General features: G+C 49.1%; 2 protein-coding genes across 5 annotated transcripts; both read right to left on the bottom strand.

Moving 5' to 3' along the window:
• Positions 1-1,725: 1,725 nt before the first annotated feature.
• On the bottom strand, positions 1,726-10,393 carry LOC148683595 (dehydrogenase/reductase SDR family member 13-like). Of its 2 annotated transcripts, none has more exons than XM_088658275.1 (5): positions 9,945-10,393; positions 6,839-6,957; positions 5,758-5,881; positions 4,171-4,482; positions 1,726-3,071 (listed from the first exon to the last, which is right to left on the bottom strand). In XM_088658275.1, the coding sequence occupies exons 1-5, from the start codon at positions 10,075-10,077 to the stop codon at positions 2,809-2,811; spliced, it is 951 nt and encodes a 316-aa protein (XP_088514401.1). In that variant the 5' UTR covers positions 10,078-10,393; the 3' UTR covers positions 1,726-2,808. The 2 variants fall into 2 exon arrangements, with proteins under 2 accessions (XP_088514401.1, XP_088514402.1); XM_088658276.1 differs by lacking the exon at positions 9,945-10,393 and adding an exon at positions 9,769-9,921.
• Positions 10,394-12,661: 2,268 nt separating this feature from the next.
• On the bottom strand, positions 12,662-21,646 carry LOC118096763 (dehydrogenase/reductase SDR family member 13). Of its 3 annotated transcripts, none has more exons than XR_015947142.1 (6): positions 20,879-21,644; positions 17,773-17,891; positions 16,692-16,815; positions 15,105-15,416; positions 14,420-14,588; positions 12,662-14,005 (listed from the first exon to the last, which is right to left on the bottom strand). XR_015947142.1 is itself a non-coding variant. In XM_088658274.1 (6 exons), exons 1-5 carry the CDS (start codon positions 21,303-21,305, stop codon positions 14,858-14,860), a joined length of 1,029 nt encoding a protein of 342 aa, XP_088514400.1. In that variant the 5' UTR covers positions 21,306-21,646; the 3' UTR covers positions 13,869-14,005; positions 14,833-14,857. The 3 variants fall into 3 exon arrangements, 2 of the variants coding, with proteins under 2 accessions (XP_034994798.2, XP_088514400.1); XM_088658274.1 differs by lacking the exon at positions 14,420-14,588 and adding an exon at positions 14,833-14,904 and having other exon boundaries at positions 13,869-14,005; positions 20,879-21,646; XM_035138907.3 differs by lacking the exon at positions 14,420-14,588 and having other exon boundaries at positions 20,879-21,632.
• Between the last annotated feature and the right edge of the window lie 895 nt (positions 21,647-22,541).

Raw genomic sequence — 22,541 nt, 5'->3', positions numbered from 1 at the left:
ACCCCACCCATCTGGCCGGGTCTCCCCAGCCACTCTGGGCGGCTTCCAACAAAAGAATAAAACACAATAATCTATTAAACATTAAAAGCCTCCCTGAACAGGGCTGCCTTCAGATGTCTTCTAAAAGTCTGGTGGTAGTTTTCCTTTTTGACATCTGTTGGGAGGGCGTTCCACAGGGCAGGCGCCACCACGGAGAAGGCCCTCTGCCTAGTTCCCTGCAACTTGGCTTCTCGCAACGAGGGAACCGCCAGAAGGCAAGGCTTGCCATATCTTGCTTAGCATGTCATGCATCTATCTCATATATTGGTTTCACCTTTTAAGTTGCGTTACTGAAATAAATGCACTTTTCGACAATATTCTAATTTCCCGAGTTTCACTTGTAGGTATAAGCTAAACAAGCTATAGCTTAGGACCCCACTCTCTTGGGGCCCCCAAAAAATGTAAAGGTAAAAAACTGGATGGACATTTCCAAAATATAAGATCAGAAAACAAATAAAATAAAACCTACATCCAGCAACAGTGTTTTGTGTTGTGCAGGCTCCTATGATGTAAGTAATAGGCCCTTCCTGGTCGCCTGCTCCCTAAAATATCACTGGTTTGCTCATTTCTGTATCAATTACTTTGATAAAATACATATTTTGTTATGTGCAAATGGCTTTAGATGCCTGTTAGGTCCACTAATTACCATATAGCATCTATTCAACACAAAAAACAGCCACAATTTGTTGTTGACAAGGACAGCTGGACATATAAAGGGCCCCATTCCATTCAGTAGCTTAGGGCCTCATCAAACCTAATTCCGGCCCTGGTCGTATGCACACCATTTGAACGGCAATGATGACCATCAACTTTTTTGGGGGGGGCAGCCAGACCCCTCAAATATTTTATTGGGGGGCCAAGCCCTAGAAGCTGGATCCTATGCTCAGTTTTATTTTATATTATTTATCAAAGTTGTATACTGCACTCTACCCACCGGTCTCAGGGCGGTTCATAGGATAAAACCACAACATAAAAACACAAAATACATAATCAAAAGAAAAACAACCCAATACCCCCCCTCCCAAAAAATAAAAATAAATAAAAACCCCACATTTTAGAAGGGCATTGTTTTCTGAGAGCTGGCTCTGTTCAACTGGGGCGTGCTTGCAAAGGCCTTGGCAAAGATTTGACAAAAGGCTTTCCACCCCTTGAAAGACTGCCTCCCAAATAATCCTGCAAAGAATTTCAATGGCTGGCAGGGACCAGGAACAGCGTTGAAGGAAAGCGAAGTCTCACCTCCTTAGGGAGAGAGAGACTGGCAGCTTTCGGAAGGGAACCATTTTTTGAGCCTGAAATTCCAGTTCCACCATTGGGGGGGGGAGGCGTGAAAACTCCCCACCTCAAGGACAACTCAGAACACACAGAATTATCATCATTATTAAATTTTAAAACCACCCTTCGTCAAGAGACCACAGAGCAGTTTATAACACAGAACACAAAATTAATAAGGACAAAAATATTTAAATAGGCAGTAACCCCCCCCCCCGCCAGCACATTTTTAAAGGCCATAAATTGATTAACAGCCAAAGGCCTGGTTGACAAGGAATGTTTTTGCCTGGAGCTTCACCCATTGGTGGTTATGGGGTGCGGGAATTATTTATTTTCTTATTAATGCCTGCCTTTCACCCTAAGATCCTAGGGTGGGGTCACAGCATTAAAACACTTTTAAAAAAAGACCCACACACCTCAAAACAACATAATTCATTCTTTATTATTGATTTCATAAAAATTATATACCGCTCGAGTGCAACAACAACAAAAAAACCCTCCAAGCAGTTAAAGACTGCTCAGCAGCCGTGACACCCATATGGCTTCTCTTGCCTTAAAAAGATCCGCTAGTAAAACAAGAAAAGAGCGGGAAAATGAAAAAGGAGGGGGGAAATGGCGGCCCGCAAAGTGACAACAGCGAATATTACACCGGACGCTTGGTACCGCTCACTTTCGAATATCGATAAAATGGAGAAAATTACACATCATTTGAGACTTCAACAGGGACTAGAGCAGACATCCCCAAACTCGGCCCTCCAGATGTTTTGGGACTACAATTCCCATCATCCCTGACCACTGGTCCCGTTGGCTAGGGATGATGGGAGTTGTAGTCCCAAAACATCTGGAGGGCCGAGTTTGGGGGTGCCTGGACTAGAGCCTCCAGGCACTTTTTGTGAGATTTGGCGTTCCTTTGTGACATTTGCAATGGGCAACTTTCAAGGCAACCCTCCTCACAGGCTTGGCAAGTCTGGAACCAGACCTGATGATCTGGCGACACCGAGAGCCTTGACTTGGACTTTGCCGTTTCAACCCACAGTTTCCGTTTCTCATCTCTTAATTCCTCCCCCCCCCCCCCGTTGCCATTGTTCTTTCTTCTTTATATACATTGTAAAATTGGGGGGGGGACCCTGTACCAAAAGAAAAAGAGAGAGACAGCTGCAAAGATCGCCTGCTAATCCCCAACTCGCTGTGCGGATAAAGTATGGCAAAAGCAGGAAAAGTAATGTTCCCAGAGCTCACCAGTCTCCCAGCCTTTTCCCATTATGGGAGGGCATCTCCCTCCATCTGACGCCCAAGCCCTATCCACCAGTCGGCTATTATTCAAAGATGCCTCCATTTTACGAAAATGGGAAGTGCTGCTTTGGGATTTCGTTATTTCCCCTCGAGAACCCTGCCATGTGATGCCACAATTTGACTTTAAAATTTTCCTGTTTCATGGATGGTTCTGCAAAGGCCCCCTTTCCATGGAGACGAGGAGCCCTCTTTGAAAAACACCGCAGCCTAGTTCGCCAGCCCCACCATCCTCTCGCTGACTTCCCAAAGTTTCTTGGCCAAGGCGTCATCCCGGGCATGTGGCTTGGGGTCACGCAGCCAGCAATTGGCAAAATAGCGCCCGCTGTACTTCTCAATGCCTTCCTGAGTGGCACAGTAGATGGACGTCTGAGCACCATTGGTCGTGTCTCGGAGGAAGAGCCAGCAGATGGGGAGGAAAAGAGGCTTCAGCCAGATCAAAGTGTGGCGGAATAATTCAGTGTTAACAAGCCCTGAAAGACAAAAATCAGTAGCTAAAACCGAATGGAGGGCCATCTTGTTTAACACCCTCTTTTCTGCTTGGGCCAACTAGATGTCCCATCTGGGAAGCCTGACATGAGCAGAACAGCACTTCCTCAGCAGCAGCTGGTGTTTATATTAAATTATTCCTATTCCTATTCTAGGTCAACTTCCTTTGATACTGGAGGTTCCATCCAGCTAGCATCCACTAGTCTCACTGGAGCTGATGGGAGTCATAGTTCAAAGCACCTGAAGGCCATCAGGTTGGCAAAGGCTGGTTTAGTTGCAGGTGGCAATGATGGCCAAGAAATCTGCAAAAAGAAGGTATGTTCTAGGACGATGAATGAAAGGGTGAGCTGCACAGGAATCTCTGGAATTATTGGCCCTCCAGATAGCAAATACTGTACCCTGTCCTGCTGATGTCGTAGGACCCCAGTTAGCACAGTCAACGGTCAGGAATGATGGGAGTCCAACAGCGTTTAGAGGACCAATGGAAGCTGGTCCATTACAGGGGTCAGCAAACTTTTTCAGCAGGGGACCGGTCCACTGTCCCTCAGACCTTGTGGGGGGGCTGAACTATATTTTGGAAAAAAATAATGAACAGATTCCTATGCCCCACAAATAACCCAGAGATGCATTTTAAATAAAAGGACACCTACTACTCATGTAAAAACATGCCGATTCCTGGACCGTCCGCGGGCCGGATTTAGAAGGCGATTGGGCTGCATCCGGCCCCCGAGCCTTAGTTTGGGGATCCCTGCATTAGGGCAACCTCAGCCTGCTTCTCAGACAGTCCCCATCTGCCACCCTTCCTACTTACAACCAGCCTAGGGGGTTTCTGCCCGTCAGTTTCCTTCTCTTCCATAGTCTCTGTGTTGCCCCTTGTAAATCTCTGCAGGGATAAGGATGAGGATGGGGAAAGAACTAGGAGGAGTTGACTCCACCTGCAATTGACTCTATCTCTCCCCTTCACTGGTTCTGGCTCTGTCTATCGTTGGGTTCCCTGCTTTCTGCCCCTCCAGTCCCCCAAGGGCACCAGCCACCACTATAGAGGGTCCCAGGTTGAGGAGCTGAGCTTGACCTGCCACCCACCTGGATGGACCGCGTAGCAGGTAACGTTCGTCCCTTCCAGTCGATTGGCGAGCTCCCGGGTGTACAGCATATTGGCCAGTTTGCTGTTGCTGTACGATTGGATCCCTGCCAACTGCCCGTCCACTGGCTTGTGGATGTTCTGAAAGTCAATCTTCCCCCGCTGATGTGCACTGGAAGCCACCACCACCACACGGCTGGGCGCGCACTGCTTCATCCGCTCCAGGAGGAGGTGGGTCAGAAGGAAATGGCTCAAGTGATTCACCTGGAACGCCAAATTGAAGCCGTCGCTGCTTCGGCTTCCAGTCCTGACCCCTACCAGAAAATGAGGCTGGATTAAACAAGTTCAACATCCAGACAGGTTTTTGCTCTGGTGGCCCCATTTCTGTGGGAGGCTCACCCTGCCGAAATAAGAGAGACCCCCATCACTACTGGCATTCTGCCGGCTCTTTGAGACACACCTGTTTAGCAAGAAGACCCAGATAATTACCAGCCATGCCAGGGCCCACTGTAGTTCAATGTCTTTATAAATGACTTGGATGAAGGAATTGGGGGTGCACAACAAATTTGCAGGTGACACCAAACTGGATGGGTAGTGAATGCCATGGAAGACAGAGCCAGGATTCAAGATGACCTTAGCAGATTAGAGAACTGGGCCCGAGCTAACAAAATGAATTTCAAAAAGGACAAATGTAGGGTTCTGCACTTAGTCAAGAAGCTGCACAATTATATGATGGGGACACTTGGCTTGCCAGTAGTATATTTGAAAAAGGATCTAGGGGTCTTAGCAGACCACAAGCTTAACATGAGTCAGCCATGTGATACAGCAGCAAAAAGAGCCAACGCTAGTCTAGGCTGCATCAAGAGAAGTCTAGTGTCCCGATCAAAGGAAGTAATAGGTAAAGGTACCCCTGACCGTTAGCTCCAGACTCTGGGGTTGTGGCGCTCATCTCGCTCTATAGGCTGAGGGAGCCGGTGTTTGTCTGCAGACAGCTTCCAGGTCATGTGGCCAGCATGACAAAGCCGCTTCTGGCGAACCAGAGCAGCGCACGGAAATGCTGTTTACCTTCCCACCAGAGCAGTACCTATTTATCTACTTGCACTTGACGTGCTTTCAAACTGCTAGGTGGGCAGGAGCTGGGACTGAACAATCGTCGGTCGCGAACAATCACCCCGTCGCAGGGATTCGAACCAGAGACCTTCTGATCGGCAAGCCTTGGCTCTGTGATTTAGACCACAGCGCCACCCACGTTCCGTAATAGCCCCGCTCTATTCTGCCTTGGTCAACCCCACTTAGAGATGCTGTTGGGAACAGAACTACCACTAAGCTATAGCCCTTCCCCTAAAAGTAAAGCAGGATTTCCGTCCTCATGGTTTTGAAGAAAAAGATGATTTAAACAGCAGCAAAGGAAGCTGTCATAATAATACACAATCAGATCCAACTAGTTCAGGATTGGCTACACTGACCAGCGGTGGGTCTCCGGAGTTTCAGACAGGAGATGCCATTGGGGACTGAAAACCTTGGACCTTCTGCATGCAAAGCAGCTGTGCCCCTTCCCCAAATCTCCACCCCCGGGGCTGCGTTCTCACCTGCATTGTTGATGAGAATGTCAAGGCGGGGCTCAGATCTCAAGAAAGCCGCTGCAAAAGTCCTCACTGACTTGAAGCTGGCCAAGTCCAGGCTCATAAAGAGAACTTCATTGTTCCCACTTTCCTGAGCAAGTGGGGGGGGGGAGAGAACCACAAGGAATGTTTAGCCCTAGCAAGCAAGTTTGCCCCCTGTCCCGCTCCCAGAGCCAGGTCACAACCAGGCTCCTTTTCCTATGCCACCCCATGGTCTTGCTAAGAATCTAGGCTGGAAGGAAGGCCCGTTTCTCGAAGCTGCAGGAGAGTTGCGCTTGTTCTCAGATCCTGCTTGAGAAGTGGAGGCTGGGCTAGAAGGGCCTCATTGGCCTGATCCAGCAGCTTGGCTCTTATGCTCCAGTTATCTGAAGATTCACCTGCCAATTAAGCTCTGGAAAAATATTACGGCCACAGATCCAGACTTCAGATTTATTTCCTTATTTCATTTGCAAATTTCCCTTTCCCCCAGACGACCAACATTAAGGGGAAAAACATAGGATGGCGGTGAATGGCATAGAGCATAAACAATAAAACTACATTCCTAAAACAAATACAGGATACATCATAAATCAGTAGATCGGATTCGTACATCAAGAGCAGAGCTGCTTCACCACCACCCCCATCCCAGAAAAAGCCGGACGAGGAGGTGAGTTTTAAGCAGGCTCCTAAATGCCAATGCTGTACGGGGCAACTTGATATTATTCCCTGCAAGTGCATTGAGGGAAAATATCCTCCATGCACCCCCCCAATGCCATAATAATACCACTAGGGTAGACTTTTCTAACCTGGTGGCCTCCCAGATCTTTTGAACTACAACTCCCATCAGCCCCAGACAGCCGTGTGATGCTGAGGCTGATGGGAGATTAGGCCCAAAACATCCAGAGGGTGCCAGGTTGGTGAATTCTCCTAGAAAGCTAGACCTCCCAGCTTCTTAGAATAAAGGCCTGACTGTTCAGATTCCATTGTGACAAGTCTTTTACTGTGAAATCGCTTCAAGGTAGTTCAAGGGAAGCGATTTCTAAGTGGAGCCGAAGAAATAAACGCTCACCCTCCGGATGTCACAGACGGCGGATTCTCCTCGCCCTCTGTCCCGGCAAGCCAGGATGACGCGGGCTCCCCTCCGGGCCAGATCCAGGGCCGTTGCCTTCCCGATCCCAGTGTTCCCACCTGGAAAAGTCCAGAGAAAAGAATGATCTTGAGCAGGCACCCCCAAACTTTGGCCCTCCAGATGTTTTGGACTACAATTCCCATCTTCCCCGTTAGCTAGGGATCATGGGAGTTGTAGGCCAAAACATCTGGAGGGCCACAGTTTGGGGATGCCTGATCTAGAGCCAAAATGTGTGTTCGGTGGCGGCGGGGGTTAACGTGCCCTGGCTGCTAGAAATTTGCCGAGGGTCTTGGCGGACCCCTGAATGATTTTTCTACCTGCTGTGGAAACTGTGATGAGCTGTGCTAGATGCTGTGTGGTTTTTAACTGCATTTTCACCATGTCCTCTATTTCTTACAGGTTGCATTTTGTTGCTTTATAATGTGAATTCCACAGAGTTTGGGGCCAGAGGCCAGTTGCTGGAAACAGCAGGAGAGGGGCGTGGCTCCTGGGCTCAGGCGCTGCTTGTGGGCTTCCCGTGGGGGCAGCTGGGGGGGGCCACCAGGACAGAGGAGGTTGAACCAGATGTGCCAATGGCCTCATCCAGCAGTCAGGCTCTTTCCTCCCATTCTTTAAAAAAAAGGGTAAAGGACCCCTGACCGTTAGGTCCAGTTGCGAACGACTCTGGGGTTGCGGCACTCATCTCACTTTAAAGGCCAAGGGAGCCGGCGTTTGTCCGCAGACAGCTTCCAGGTCATGTGGCCAGCATGACTAAGCCGCTTCTGGCGAAACCAGAACAGTGCACGGAAACGCTGTTTACCTTCCCGCTGGAGCGGCACCTATTTATCTACTTGCACTTTGACGTGCTTTCAAACTGCTAGGTTGGCAGGAGCTGGGACCGAGCAATGGGAGCTCACCCTGTCTTTTTTATATATATTTTTTTTAAATATATTTTTATTAATTTTCCAATTAAAACCAATTATATCACATTCATTATTTCAAATTATACACATATATATCAATCAAACCGAATATTATGCCAAATCATCTAAAAATTTTTTTTTGGGTTCCCATGCTTCAAGAAATTGGGGATTCCTCGCAACCGTCCACTGCCGTCTTTTTTCTAAAGTTCAAATCGTCTCTCCAAGTTCATAATAATCCGAATCTTTCCCTTATAGTCACATAGATGTTTTCCACTTTCAACCGATTGTTTCCCAGCTGCTGAGATAAATATCAAACAAGGTTTCACAAATGTTCTTTCTCCTGTGTGGGTTAATCAGTCCAGCCTCCCCATAAATCTTCTTGGTCTGGAGCTCCCTGTTGCGTCAACACGAAGCAGCGCCATCTTAAAAAAACTCAAAGCACTTTCGTTTTCTCTCATAACCGGGAAGATTAACGATCTTTATAAAATTTACAGCTTTTCCAGGCAGAAGACCCAAACATCAAACCATAGACTCTTGGTAAATTAATGGATCTCCTTGCCCTATAGCTGAACTTAGCTTCAGGTCGCTGCTCCAATTCAAAGTGCGTCACAGCTCATAAATCCTCCGAACGCGTCCAGGACTCCTTCCGTCCAACTAGAGGGGGGCTTTTCTCGTCGGCAACTCCACATCTTTAAAAAATATGCTCAGTAACAACAGTTTATAAAGTGAGGGTAGGGGGTTGCCATTTACTCCCCTAGCAACCGCCAAATTCCTTACGAAGGTCAGAGAGATGGAAAACAGGTCCGCCATTCCTGCCGGCGGAAACCGGAACCCCGGGAGCTCACCCTGTCATGGGGATTTGAACCGCCAACCTTCTGATCGGCAAGCCCTAGGCTCAGTGGTTTAGACGACAGCGCCACCCGCATCCCTTACATTCTTAGGAGAGCTCAAATTGTAGCAGAATACAATACAATACTGTATATACGAATATTGAATGCTATGGATGTGCCGTCTCTCATCTTCCACTACAAACCCTCAGGCACATCCCAGACCCCCTGAATAAAGCTCTGGAGCCCTCTGCCAGACGCTCTTGGACTACAATTCCCACCTTCCCTAAATACTGGCCACGCTGCATGATGGGAGCTGTAGTTCAACAGAGGCTGCCATCTCAGGGCCAGCTGCCAGGGCACCGTTATCAGCGTGTTCCATTAATCTCTTTATAATATATTATATGTAATAAATTTATATATAACCGACCTGTCACCTCCGTGGGGCGCCTCTTAAAGGCCAACCCTCTTCTATCTCGTTTCCAGGTTGGGCTGGAAATGGAGTACCAGTAATCTCTCTTACGCTATCCAGTATCAGGCTCCTCCTAGCTGAGCAGAGATGGGGGGGGGACACCTGTGGGACTCCAGTTCCCATCATCCTGACTGAGCCATGCTGAATCCCAGATCAGGAAAAGCGCCACAGGTTTCTCCATCCCTGGGTGTGTCGCCTTACTCAACACATCATCATAATTGCCCAAGCCCTCCTCTGCACAGGTTTGGCCCAGCAGCCATTAGCTGCTCATCCCTCCTGATCCACTATGCCTCTAATGTCTTTTTGACACAGGGCGTGCCCTCGTACAGGTGAAACTCGGAAAATTAGAATATCACCGAAAAGTGCATTTATTTCAGTAATGCAGCTTAAAAGGGGAAACCAATATATGAGATAGATGCATGGCATGCAAAGCAAGATATGGCAAGCCTTTATTTGTTGTAATTGTAATTATTTGCCGTTAGCCGGGTCAATTATAAATGGAATGTAATTAATGAAATGTAATAGCGATGTTTATTTTTGTATTATTGTAACGACTTGATTTATTACTGTGGAATTTCCAAAAGAAAGCATTTGTAAAAAGAAAAACAACAACAAGTTGCATTACTGAAATGCAACTTTTCGACGATATTCTAATTTTCCGAGTTTCACCTGGATATATCTTTGCCCAAGGCTGCATGTTGCTCAGGCTGATCTGGAGTTTTTTTTTCTTGGGGATCAACGGCCAGGCAACCCCCGATGCGGGAGCTCCCGCAGACCCTCTTCGGGCGCTCTAACCACTGCCCCACGCTGCCCCCCGTCTTCCGAGACCTGGGGGCGATCCTGACCTGTGATCACCACCGTCTTGCCCCGCAGGCTGGCCTCGTTCTTGCACGTGGCGCCTTTGATGAAGTTGTAATAGAGCAAGGCGTAGAGGCCCAGCGCCAGCGCCAGACCCGCCAGCGCCTCCGCCGCGGCCATCGCGCGCTTCTTGCGCCCGGCGGGAGGAGGCACCAGCCTAGGCGCGCATCTTGCGCCCGCGATGGCCGGCTCCGCGCACCGCTGGTCGGAGGAAGAGGCGGACGCCGCTGCTGCTCCTGCTGCTCCGCCTCCTCGGGAGGCAGGTTCGTGCCCAGCAGCCAGGCGCGCCCCGGCCGGATCCTTCCTCTTTCTCCCGCGGAGCCTTGCGCAACGCTGCGCGCCTGCCGCCACTTGCGCTCCAAGGCGTGCCAAGAACGGAGCCAGAACCCCTGGCCGCTGGCAGAGATGCGCGCCGCGATCAGCGGTATCCCGGACGGACTTTGTGGGTGGTCAGAGCCCCGCCCCATAGCAAAGTCCGTCCGTGTCCCCAAGTGCAGGCCGGTCGCCTTGATCCGTGGCTGTCCTTCCTTACGCGCACGCCCCATCCTCGGATAGATGGCACCCGCATAAATGCAATCCTGCGCTCAGTTTCAGGGGCGCCCACTTGAATAAAATACTGTATCGGGGGTGAGGGCGCATAATCGATCGCAAGACGTGACGCACCGTGCAGCAGTCCCGGATTTACAGGTGAAACTCGGGAAATTAGAATATCGTCGAAAAGGGCATTTATTTCAGTAATGCAACTTATTATTTTTCTTTTAATTTTTACAAATGCTTTCTTTTGGAAATTCCACAGTAATAAAACAAAGTTACAATAATACAAAAATAAACATCCCATTTACATTTCATTAATTACATTCCATTTATAATTGACCCACCTAACGACCAATAATGACAATGACAAATAATAATAATAATAATAATAAAAATAATAAAGAATAATAATAACAATAACAATAATAATTTATTATTTATACCCCACCCATCTGGCCGGGTCTCCCCAGCCACTCTGGGCGGCTTCCAACAAAAGAATAAAACACAATAATCTATTAAACATTAAAAGCCTCCCTGAACAGGGCTGCCTTCAGATGTCTTCTAAAAGTCTGGTGGTAGTTTTCCTTTTTGACATCTGTTGGGAGGGCGTTCCACAGGGCAGGCGCCACCACGGAGAAGGCCCTCTGCCTAGTTCCCTGCAACTTGGCTTCTCGCAACGAGGGAACCGCCAGAAGGCAAGGCTTGCCATATCTTGCTTAGCATGTCATGCATCTATCTCATATATTGGTTTCACCTTTTAAGTTGCGTTACTGAAATAAATGCACTTTTCGACAATATTCTAATTTCCCGAGTTTCACTTGTAGGTATAAGCTAAACAAGCTATAGCTTAGGACCCCACTCTCTTGGGGCCCCCAAAAAATGTAAAGGTAAAAAACTGGATGGACATTTCCAAAATATAAGATCAGAAAACAAATAAAATAAAACCTACATCCAGCAACAGTGTTTTGTGTTGTGCAGGCTCCTATGATGTAAGTAATAGGCCCTTCCTGGTCGCCTGCTCCCTAAAATATCACTGGTTTGCTCATTTCTGTATCAATTACTTTGATAAAATACATATTTTGTTATGTGCAAATGGCTTTAGATGCCTGTTAGGTCCACTAATTACCATATAGCATCTATTCAACACAAAAAACAGCCACAATTTGTTGTTGACAAGGACAGCTGGACATATAAAGGGCCCCATTCCATTCAGTAGCTTAGGGCCTCATCAAACCTAATTCCGGCCCTGGTCGTATGCACACCATTTGAACGGCAATGATGACCATCAACTTTTTTGGGGGGGGCAGCCAGACCCCTCAAATATTTTATTGGGGGGCCAAGCCCTAGAAGCTGGATCCTATGCTCAGTTTTATTTTATATTATTTATCAAAGTTGTATACTGCACTCTACCCACCGGTCTCAGGGCGGTTCATAGGATAAAACCACAACATAAAAACACAAAATACATAATCAAAAGAAAAACAACCCAATACCCCCCCTCCCAAAAAATAAACATAAATAAAAACCCCACATTTTAGAAGGGCATTGTTTTCTGAGAGCTGGCTCTGTTCAACTGGGGCGTGCTTGCAAAGGCCTTGGCAAAGATTTGACAAAAGGCTTTCCACCCCTTGAAAGACTGCCTCCCAAATAATCCTGCAAAGAATTTCAATGGCTGGCAGGGACCAGGAACAGCGTTGAAGGAAAGCGAAGTCTCACCTCCTTAGGGAGAGAGAGACTGGCAGCTTTCGGAAGGGAACCATTTTTTGAGCCTGAAATTCCAGTTCCACCATTGGGGGGGGGGGAGGCGTGAAAACTCCCCACCTCAAGGACAACTCAGAACACACAGAATTATCATCATTATTAAATTTTAAAACCACCCTTCGTCAAGAGACCACAGAGCAGTTTATAACACAGAACACAAAATTAATAAGGACAAAAATATTTAAATAGGCAGTAACCCCCCCCCCCCCGCCAGCACATTTTTAAAGGCCATAAATTGATTAACAGCCAAAGGCCTGGTTGACAAGGAATGTTTTTGCCTGGAGCTTCACCCATTGGTGGTTATGGGGTGCGGGAATTATTTATTTTCTTATTAATGCCTGCCTTTCACCCTAAGATCCTAGGGTGGGGTCACAGCATTAAAACACTTTTAAAAAAAGACCCACACACCTCAAAACAACATAATTCATTCTTTATTATTGATTTCATAAAAATTATATACCGCTCGAGTGCAACAACAACAAAAAAACCCTCCAAGCAGTTAAAGACTGCTCAGCAGCCGTGACACCCATATGGCTTCTCTTGCCTTAAAAAGATCCGCTAGTAAAACAAGAAAAGAGCGGGAAAATGAAAAAGGAGGGGGGAAATGGCGGCCCGCAAAGTGACAACAGCGAATATTACACCGGACGCTTGGTACCGCTCACTTTCGAATATCGATAAAATGGAGAAAATTACACATCATTTGAGACTTCAACAGGGACTAGAGCAGACATCCCCAAACTCGGCCCTCCAGATGTTTTGGGACTACAATTCCCATCATCCCTGACCACTGGTCCCGTTGGCTAGGGATGATGGGAGTTGTAGTCCCAAAACATCTGGAGGGCCGAGTTTGGGGGTGCCTGGACTAGAGCCTCCAGGCACTTTTTGTGAGATTTGGCGTTCCTTTGTGACATTTGCAATGGGCAACTTTCAAGGCAACCCTCCTCACAGGCTTGGCAAGTCTGGAACCAGACCTGATGATCTGGCGACACCGAGAGCCTTGACTTGGACTTTGCCGTTTCAACCCACAGTTTCCGTTTCTCATCTCTTAATTCCTCCCCCCCCCCCGTTGCCATTGTTCTTTCTTCTTTATATACATTGTAAAATTGGGGGGGGGACCCTGTACCAAAAGAAAAAGAGAGAGACAGCTGCAAAGATCGCCTGCTAATCCCCAACTCGCTGTGCGGATAAAGTATGGCAAAAGCAGGAAAAGTAATGTTCCCAGAGCTCACCAGTCTCCCAGCCTTTTCCCATTATGGGAGGGCATCTCCCTCCATCTGACGCCCAAGCCCTATCCACCAGTCGGCTATTATTCAAAGATGCCTCCATTTTACGAAAATGGGAAGTGCTGCTTTGGGATTTCGTTATTTCCCCTCGAGAACCCTGCCATGTGATGCCACAATTTGACTTTAAAATTTTCCTGTTTCATGGATGGTTCTGCAAAGGCCCCCTTTCCATGGAGACGAGGAGCCCTCTTTGAAAAACACCGCAGCCTAGTTCGCCAGCCCCACCATCCTCTCGCTGACTTCCCAAAGTTTCTTGGCCAAGGCGTCATCCCGGGCATGTGGCTTGGGGTCACGCAGCCAGCAATTGGCAAAATAGCGCCCGCTGTACTTCTCAATGCCTTCCTGAGTGGCACAGTAGATGGACGTCTGAGCACCATTGGTCGTGTCTCGGAGGAAGAGCCAGCAGATGGGGAGGAAAAGAGGCTTCAGCCAGATCAAAGTGTGGCGGAATAATTCAGTGTTAACAAGCCCTGAAAGACAAAAATCAGTAGCTAAAACCGAATGGAGGGCCATCTTGTTTAACACCCTCTTTTCTGCTTGGGCCAACTAGATGTCCCATCTGGGAAGCCTGACATGAGCAGAACAGCACTTCCTCAGCAGCAGCTGGTGTTTATATTAAATTATTCCTATTCCTATTCTAGGTCAACTTCCTTTGATACTGGAGGTTCCATCCAGCTAGCATCCACTAGTCTCACTGGAGCTGATGGGAGTCATAGTTCAAAGCACCTGAAGGCCATCAGGTTGGCAAAGGCTGGTTTAGTTGCAGGTGGCAATGATGGCCAAGAAATCTGCAAAAAGAAGGTATGTTCTAGGACGATGAATGAAAGGGTGAGCTGCACAGGAATCTCTGGAATTATTGGCCCTCCAGATAGCAAATACTGTACCCTGTCCTGCTGATGTCGTAGGACCCCAGTTAGCACAGTCAACGGTCAGGAATGATGGGAGTCCAACAGCGTTTAGAGGACCAATGGAAGCTGGTCCATTACAGGGGTCAGCAAACTTTTTCAGCAGGGGACCGGTCCACTGTCCCTCAGACCTTGTGGGGGGGCTGAACTATATTTTGGAAAAAAATAATGAACAGATTCCTATGCCCCACAAATAACCCAGAGATGCATTTTAAATAAAAGGACACCTACTACTCATGTAAAAACATGCCGATTCCTGGACCGTCCGCGGGCCGGATTTAGAAGGCGATTGGGCTGCATCCGGCCCCCGAGCCTTAGTTTGGGGATCCCTGCATTAGGGCAACCTCAGCCTGCTTCTCAGACAGTCCCCATCTGCCACCCTTCCTACTTACAACCAGCCTAGGGGGTTTCTGCCCGTCAGTTTCCTTCTCTTCCATAGTCTCTGTGTTGCCCCTTGTAAATCTCTGCAGGGATAAGGATGAGGATGGGGAAAGAACTAGGAGGAGTTGACTCCACCTGCAATTGACTCTATCTCTCCCCTTCACTGGTTCTGGCTCTGTCTATCGTTGGGTTCCCTGCTTTCTGCCCCTCCAGTCCCCCAAGGGCACCAGCCACCACTATAGAGGGTCCCAGGTTGAGGAGCTGAGCTTGACCTGCCACCCACCTGGATGGACCGCGTAGCAGGTAACGTTCGTCCCTTCCAGTCGATTGGCGAGCTCCCGGGTGTACAGCATATTGGCCAGTTTGCTGTTGCTGTACGATTGGATCCCTGCCAACTGCCCGTCCACTGGCTTGTGGATGTTCTGAAAGTCAATCTTCCCCCGCTGATGTGCACTGGAAGCCACCACCACCACACGGCTGGGCGCGCACTGCTTCATCCGCTCCAGGAGGAGGTGGGTCAGAAGGAAATGGCTCAAGTGATTCACCTGGAACGCCAAATTGAAGCCGTCGCTGCTTCGGCTTCCAGTCCTGACCCCTACCAGAAAATGAGGCTGGATTAAACAAGTTCAACATCCAGACAGGTTTTTGCTCTGGTGGCCCCATTTCTGTGGGAGGCTCACCCTGCCGAAATAAGAGAGACCCCCATCACTACTGGCATTCTGCCGGCTCTTTGAGACACACCTGTTTAGCAAGAAGACCCAGATAATTACCAGCCATGCCAGGGCCCACTGTAGTTCAATGTCTTTATAAATGACTTGGATGAAGGAATTGGGGGTGCACAACAAATTTGCAGGTGACACCAAACTGGATGGGTAGTGAATGCCATGGAAGACAGAGCCAGGATTCAAGATGACCTTAGCAGATTAGAGAACTGGGCCCGAGCTAACAAAATGAATTTCAAAAAGGACAAATGTAGGGTTCTGCACTTAGTCAAGAAGCTGCACAATTATATGATGGGGACACTTGGCTTGCCAGTAGTATATTTGAAAAAGGATCTAGGGGTCTTAGCAGACCACAAGCTTAACATGAGTCAGCCATGTGATACAGCAGCAAAAAGAGCCAACGCTAGTCTAGGCTGCATCAAGAGAAGTCTAGTGTCCCGATCAAAGGAAGTAATAGGTAAAGGTACCCCTGACCGTTAGCTCCAGACTCTGGGGTTGTGGCGCTCATCTCGCTCTATAGGCTGAGGGAGCCGGTGTTTGTCTGCAGACAGCTTCCAGGTCATGTGGCCAGCATGACAAAGCCGCTTCTGGCGAACCAGAGCAGCGCACGGAAATGCTGTTTACCTTCCCACCAGAGCAGTACCTATTTATCTACTTGCACTTGACGTGCTTTCAAACTGCTAGGTGGGCAGGAGCTGGGACTGAACAATCGTCGGTCGCGAACAATCACCCCGTCGCAGGGATTCGAACCAGAGACCTTCTGATCGGCAAGCCTTGGCTCTGTGATTTAGACCACAGCGCCACCCACGTTCCGTAATAGCCCCGCTCTATTCTGCCTTGGTCAACCCCACTTAGAGATGCTGTTGGGAACAGAACTACCACTAAGCTATAGCCCTTCCCCTAAAAGTAAAGCAGGATTTCCGTCCTCATGGTTTTGAAGAAAAAGATGATTTAAACAGCAGCAAAGGAAGCTGTCATAATAATACACAATCAGATCCAACTAGTTCAGGATTGGCTACACTGACCAGCGGTGGGTCTCCGGAGTTTCAGACAGGAGATGCCATTGGGGACTGAAAACCTTGGACCTTCTGCATGCAAAGCAGCTGTGCCCCTTCCCCAAATCTCCACCCCCGGGGCTGCGTTCTCACCTGCATTGTTGATGAGAATGTCAAGGCGGGGCTCAGATCTCAAGAAAGCCGCTGCAAAAGTCCTCACTGACTTGAAGCTGGCCAAGTCCAGGCTCATAAAGAGAACTTCATTGTTCCCACTTTCCTGAGCAAGTGGGGGGGGGGAGAGAACCACAAGGAATGTTTAGCCCTAGCAAGCAAGTTTGCCCCCTGTCCCGCTCCCAGAGCCAGGTCACAACCAGGCTCCTTTTCCTATGCCACCCCATGGTCTTGCTAAGAATCTAGGCTGGAAGGAAGGCCCGTTTCTCGAAGCTGCAGGAGAGTTGCGCTTGTTCTCAGATCCTGCTTGAGAAGTGGAGGCTGGGCTAGAAGGGCCTCATTGGCCTGATCCAGCAGCTTGGCTCTTATGCTCCAGTTATCTGAAGATTCACCTGCCAATTAAGCTCTGGAAAAATATTACGGCCACAGATCCAGACTTCAGATTTATTTCCTTATTTCATTTGCAAATTTCCCTTTCCCCCAGACGACCAACATTAAGGGGAAAAACATAGGATGGCGGTGAATGGCATAGAGCATAAACAATAAAACTACATTCCTAAAACAAATACAGGATACATCATAAATCAGTAGATCGGATTCGTACATCAAGAGCAGAGCTGCTTCACCACCACCCCCATCCCAGAAAAAGCCGGACGAGGAGGTGAGTTTTAAGCAGGCTCCTAAATGCCAATGCTGTACGGGGCAACTTGATATTATTCCCTGCAAGTGCATTGAGGGAAAATATCCTCCATGCACCCCCCCAATGCCATAATAATACCACTAGGGTAGACTTTTCTAACCTGGTGGCCTCCCAGATCTTTTGAACTACAACTCCCATCAGCCCCAGACAGCCGTGTGATGCTGAGGCTGATGGGAGATTAGGCCCAAAACATCCAGAGGGTGCCAGGTTGGTGAATTCTCCTAGAAAGCTAGACCTCCCAGCTTCTTAGAATAAAGGCCTGACTGTTCAGATTCCATTGTGACAAGTCTTTTACTGTGAAATCGCTTCAAGGTAGTTCAAGGGAAGCGATTTCTAAGTGGAGCCGAAGAAATAAACGCTCACCCTCCGGATGTCACAGACGGCGGATTCTCCTCGCCCTCTGTCCCGGCAAGCCAGGATGACGCGGGCTCCCCTCCGGGCCAGATCCAGGGCCGTTGCCTTCCCGATCCCAGTGTTCCCACCTGGAAAAGTCCAGAGAAAAGAATGATCTTGAGCAGGCACCCCCAAACTTTGGCCCTCCAGATGTTTTGGACTACAATTCCCATCTTCCCCGTTAGCTAGGGATCATGGGAGTTGTAGGCCAAAACATCTGGAGGGCCACAGTTTGGGGATGCCTGATCTAGAGCCAAAATGTGTGTTCGGTGGCGGCGGGGGTTAACGTGCCCTGGCTGCTAGAAATTTGCCGAGGGTCTTGGCGGACCCCTGAATGATTTTTCTACCTGCTGTGGAAACTGTGATGAGCTGTGCTAGATGCTGTGTGGTTTTTAACTGCATTTTCACCATGTCCTCTATTTCTTACAGGTTGCATTTTGTTGCTTTATAATGTGAATTCCACAGAGTTTGGGGCCAGAGGCCAGTTGCTGGAAACAGCAGGAGAGGGGCGTGGCTCCTGGGCTCAGGCGCTGCTTGTGGGCTTCCCGTGGGGGCAGCTGGGGGGGGCCACCAGGACAGAGGAGGTTGAACCAGATGTGCCAATGGCCTCATCCAGCAGTCAGGCTCTTTCCTCCCATTCTTTAAAAAAAAGGGTAAAGGACCCCTGACCGTTAGGTCCAGTTGCGAACGACTCTGGGGTTGCGGCACTCATCTCACTTTAAAGGCCAAGGGAGCCGGCGTTTGTCCGCAGACAGCTTCCAGGTCATGTGGCCAGCATGACTAAGCCGCTTCTGGCGAAACCAGAACAGTGCACGGAAACGCTGTTTACCTTCCCGCTGGAGCGGCACCTATTTATCTACTTGCACTTTGACGTGCTTTCAAACTGCTAGGTTGGCAGGAGCTGGGACCGAGCAATGGGAGCTCACCCTGTCTTTTTTTTATATATTTTTTTTAAATATATTTTTATTAATTTTCCAATTAAAACCAATTATATCACATTCATTATTTCAAATTATACACATATATATCAATCAAACCGAATATTATGCCAAATCATCTAAAAATTTTTTTTTGGGTTCCCATGCTTCAAGAAATTGGGGATTCCTCGCAACCGTCCACTGCCGTCTTTTTTCTAAAGTTCAAATCGTCTCTCCAAGTTCATAATAATCCGAATCTTTCCCTTATAGTCACATAGATGTTTTCCACTTTCAACCGATTGTTTCCCAGCTGCTGAGATAAATATCAAACAAGGTTTCACAAATGTTCTTTCTCCTGTGTGGGTTAATCAGTCCAGCCTCCCCATAAATCTTCTTGGTCTGGAGCTCCCTGTTGCGTCAACACGAAGCAGCGCCATCTTAAAAAAACTCAAAGCACTTTCGTTTTCTCTCATAACCGGGAAGATTAACGATCTTTATAAAATTTACAGCTTTTCCAGGCAGAAGACCCAAACATCAAACCATAGACTCTTGGTAAATTAATGGATCTCCTTGCCCTATAGCTGAACTTAGCTTCAGGTCGCTGCTCCAATTCAAAGTGCGTCACAGCTCATAAATCCTCCGAACGCGTCCAGGACTCCTTCCGTCCAACTAGAGGGGGGCTTTTCTCGTCGGCAACTCCACATCTTTAAAAAATATGCTCAGTAACAACAGTTTATAAAGTGAGGGTAGGGGGTTGCCATTTACTCCCCTAGCAACCGCCAAATTCCTTACGAAGGTCAGAGAGATGGAAAACAGGTCCGCCATTCCTGCCGGCGGAAACCGGAACCCCGGGAGCTCACCCTGTCATGGGGATTTGAACCGCCAACCTTCTGATCGGCAAGCCCTAGGCTCAGTGGTTTAGACGACAGCGCCACCCGCATCCCTTACATTCTTAGGAGAGCTCAAATTGTAGCAGAATACAATACAATACTGTATATACGAATATTGAATGCTATGGATGTGCCGTCTCTCATCTTCCACTACAAACCCTCAGGCACATCCCAGACCCCCTGAATAAAGCTCTGGAGCCCTCTGCCAGACGCTCTTGGACTACAATTCCCACCTTCCCTAAATACTGGCCACGCTGCATGATGGGAGCTGTAGTTCAACAGAGGCTGCCATCTCAGGGCCAGCTGCCAGGGCACCGTTATCAGCGTGTTCCATTAATCTCTTTATAATATATTATATGTAATAAATTTATATATAACCGACCTGTCACCTCCGTGGGGCGCCTCTTAAAGGCCAACCCTCTTCTATCTCGTTTCCAGGTTGGGCTGGAAATGGAGTACCAGTAATCTCTCTTACGCTATCCAGTATCAGGCTCCTCCTAGCTGAGCAGAGATGGGGGGGGGACACCTGTGGGACTCCAGTTCCCATCATCCTGACTGAGCCATGCTGAATCCCAGATCAGGAAAAGCGCCACAGGTTTCTCCATCCCTGGGTGTGTCGCCTTACTCAACACATCATCATAATTGCCCAAGCCCTCCTCTGCACAGGTTTGGCCCAGCAGCCATTAGCTGCTCATCCCTCCTGATCCACTATGCCTCTAATGTCTTTTTGACACAGGGCGTGCCCTCGTACAGGTGAAACTCGGAAAATTAGAATATCACCGAAAAGTGCATTTATTTCAGTAATGCAGCTTAAAAGGGGAAACCAATATATGAGATAGATGCATGGCATGCAAAGCAAGATATGGCAAGCCTTTATTTGTTGTAATTGTAATTATTTGCCGTTAGCCGGGTCAATTATAAATGGAATGTAATTAATGAAATGTAATAGCGATGTTTATTTTTGTATTATTGTAACGACTTGATTTATTACTGTGGAATTTCCAAAAGAAAGCATTTGTAAAAAGAAAAACAACAACAAGTTGCATTACTGAAATGCAACTTTTCGACGATATTCTAATTTTCCGAGTTTCACCTGGATATATCTTTGCCCAAGGCTGCATGTTGCTCAGGCTGATCTGGAGTTTTTTTTTCTTGGGGATCAACGGCCAGGCAACCCCCGATGCGGGAGCTCCCGCAGACCCTCTTCGGGCGCTCTAACCACTGCCCCACGCTGCCCCCCGTCTTCCGAGACCTGGGGGCGATCCTGACCTGTGATCACCACCGTCTTGCCCCGCAGGCTGGCCTCGTTCTTGCACGTGGCGCCTTTGATGAAGTTGTAATAGAGCAAGGCGTAGAGGCCCAGCGCCAGCGCCAGACCCGCCAGCGCCTCCGCCGCGGCCATCGCGCGCTTCTTGCGCCCGGCGGGAGGAGGCAGCAGCCTAGGCGCGCATCTTGCGCCCGCGATCGCCGGCTCCGCGCACTGCCGGTCGGAGGAAGAGGCGGACGCCGCTGCTCCTGCTGCTCCGCCTCCTCGGGAGGCAGGTTCCCAGCAACCAGATCCTTCCTCTAACCTCTTTCTCCCGCGGGCGGACCCTTGCGCAACGCTGCGCGCCTGCCGCCACTTGCGCTGCAAGGCGTGCCAAGAACGGAGCCAGAACCCCTGGCCGCTGGCAGAGATGCGCGTATCCCGGACCATGTGGGCGGTCAGAGCCCCGCCCCGCGCGTCCCAAAATGCAGGCCGCTGCTCCTGGGTCTCCTCCTCCTCGGGAGGCAGGTTCCCAGCAGCCAGACGCTGCCGGATCCCTCCTCTCGCTCCTCCCCCCGCGGATCCTTGCGTAACGCTGCGCGCTCGCTGCTGCCCTTCCTGCAGACGCGCTGTGCGTAACCAGAGAACGAGCCGAAACAAAATGAAAAAAATTCCTTCCAGTAGCACCTTAGAGACCAACTAAGTTTGTCATTGGAATGAGCTTTCGTGTGCATGCCCACTTCTTCAGATGCTTCAGCTTCTTCAGAGATGGAGCCATCTCTCTTTGAGACTCCTTCCTTCCCACGGAGCAGAGATGGGGAACATCGGTGACCTTGCACTAGATCAGGCATGTCAAACATGCGGCCCTCCAGATGTTTTGGCCTACAACTCCCATGATCCCTAGCTAGCAGGACCAGTGGTTGGGGAAGATGGGAATTGTAGTCCAAAACATCTGGAGGGCTGCAGGTTTGACATGCCTGCACTAGATGCTGTCGGACTCCAGTTCCCTCCGTCCTTGTCCGTGGACCAGGCTGGCAGCAGGCAGAGCGCCTCAGATTTCCTCCTCGGGGTTTGCAGCCCATCATCTTCTGGGCTCTCCCTCGGCCATCACTGTTTGGCGACAGAAGGCCAGATCTGTCGCCAAGGCCACCAGCTGCGGGTGTGTGTATGTATGTATGGCTGCCTCCTTCAGCCACGGAAGCGATTCCCTTTTGCCTCTAGGCCAAGCAGGTGCTGACTGTCAAGCAAGCTCTTTTCCAGGCGGGGCTGCGGCTCCAGCAACTGCATCGTGAACTTCCAAGAGCCTCTCCTTAACACGGAGAACTTGTATCTTTTTCACGTGGCTGCGCCGCGCGTGGAGAGTCTTGTTTGTGCTAATCCAGGCATCCCCAAACTGCGGCCCTCCAGATGTTTTGGCCTATAACTCCCATGATCCCTAGCTAACAGGACCAGTGGTTGGGGAAGATGGGAATTGTAGTCCAAAACATCTGGAGGGCCGAAGTTTGGGGGTGCCTGTGCTAATCAATGCCTCCCCCCCCCCAGCATCTCTAGAAGGAGACACATGTTCCAAGGATCCTACGGAGCTCAAGCTAGGCCAGGCACCCCCAAACTTCGGCCCTCCAGATGTTTTGGACTACAATCCTGACCACTGGGGATCATGGGAGTTGTAGGCCAAAACATCTGAAG

The sequence above is a fragment of the Zootoca vivipara genome, chromosome 14 (genome assembly GCF_965207765.1).
Source record: "Zootoca vivipara chromosome 14, rZooViv2.hap1.1, whole genome shotgun sequence".
NCBI lineage: Eukaryota > Metazoa > Chordata > Lepidosauria > Squamata > Lacertidae > Zootoca > Zootoca vivipara.
This window is presented reverse-complemented; position numbering and strand designations above follow the sequence as displayed.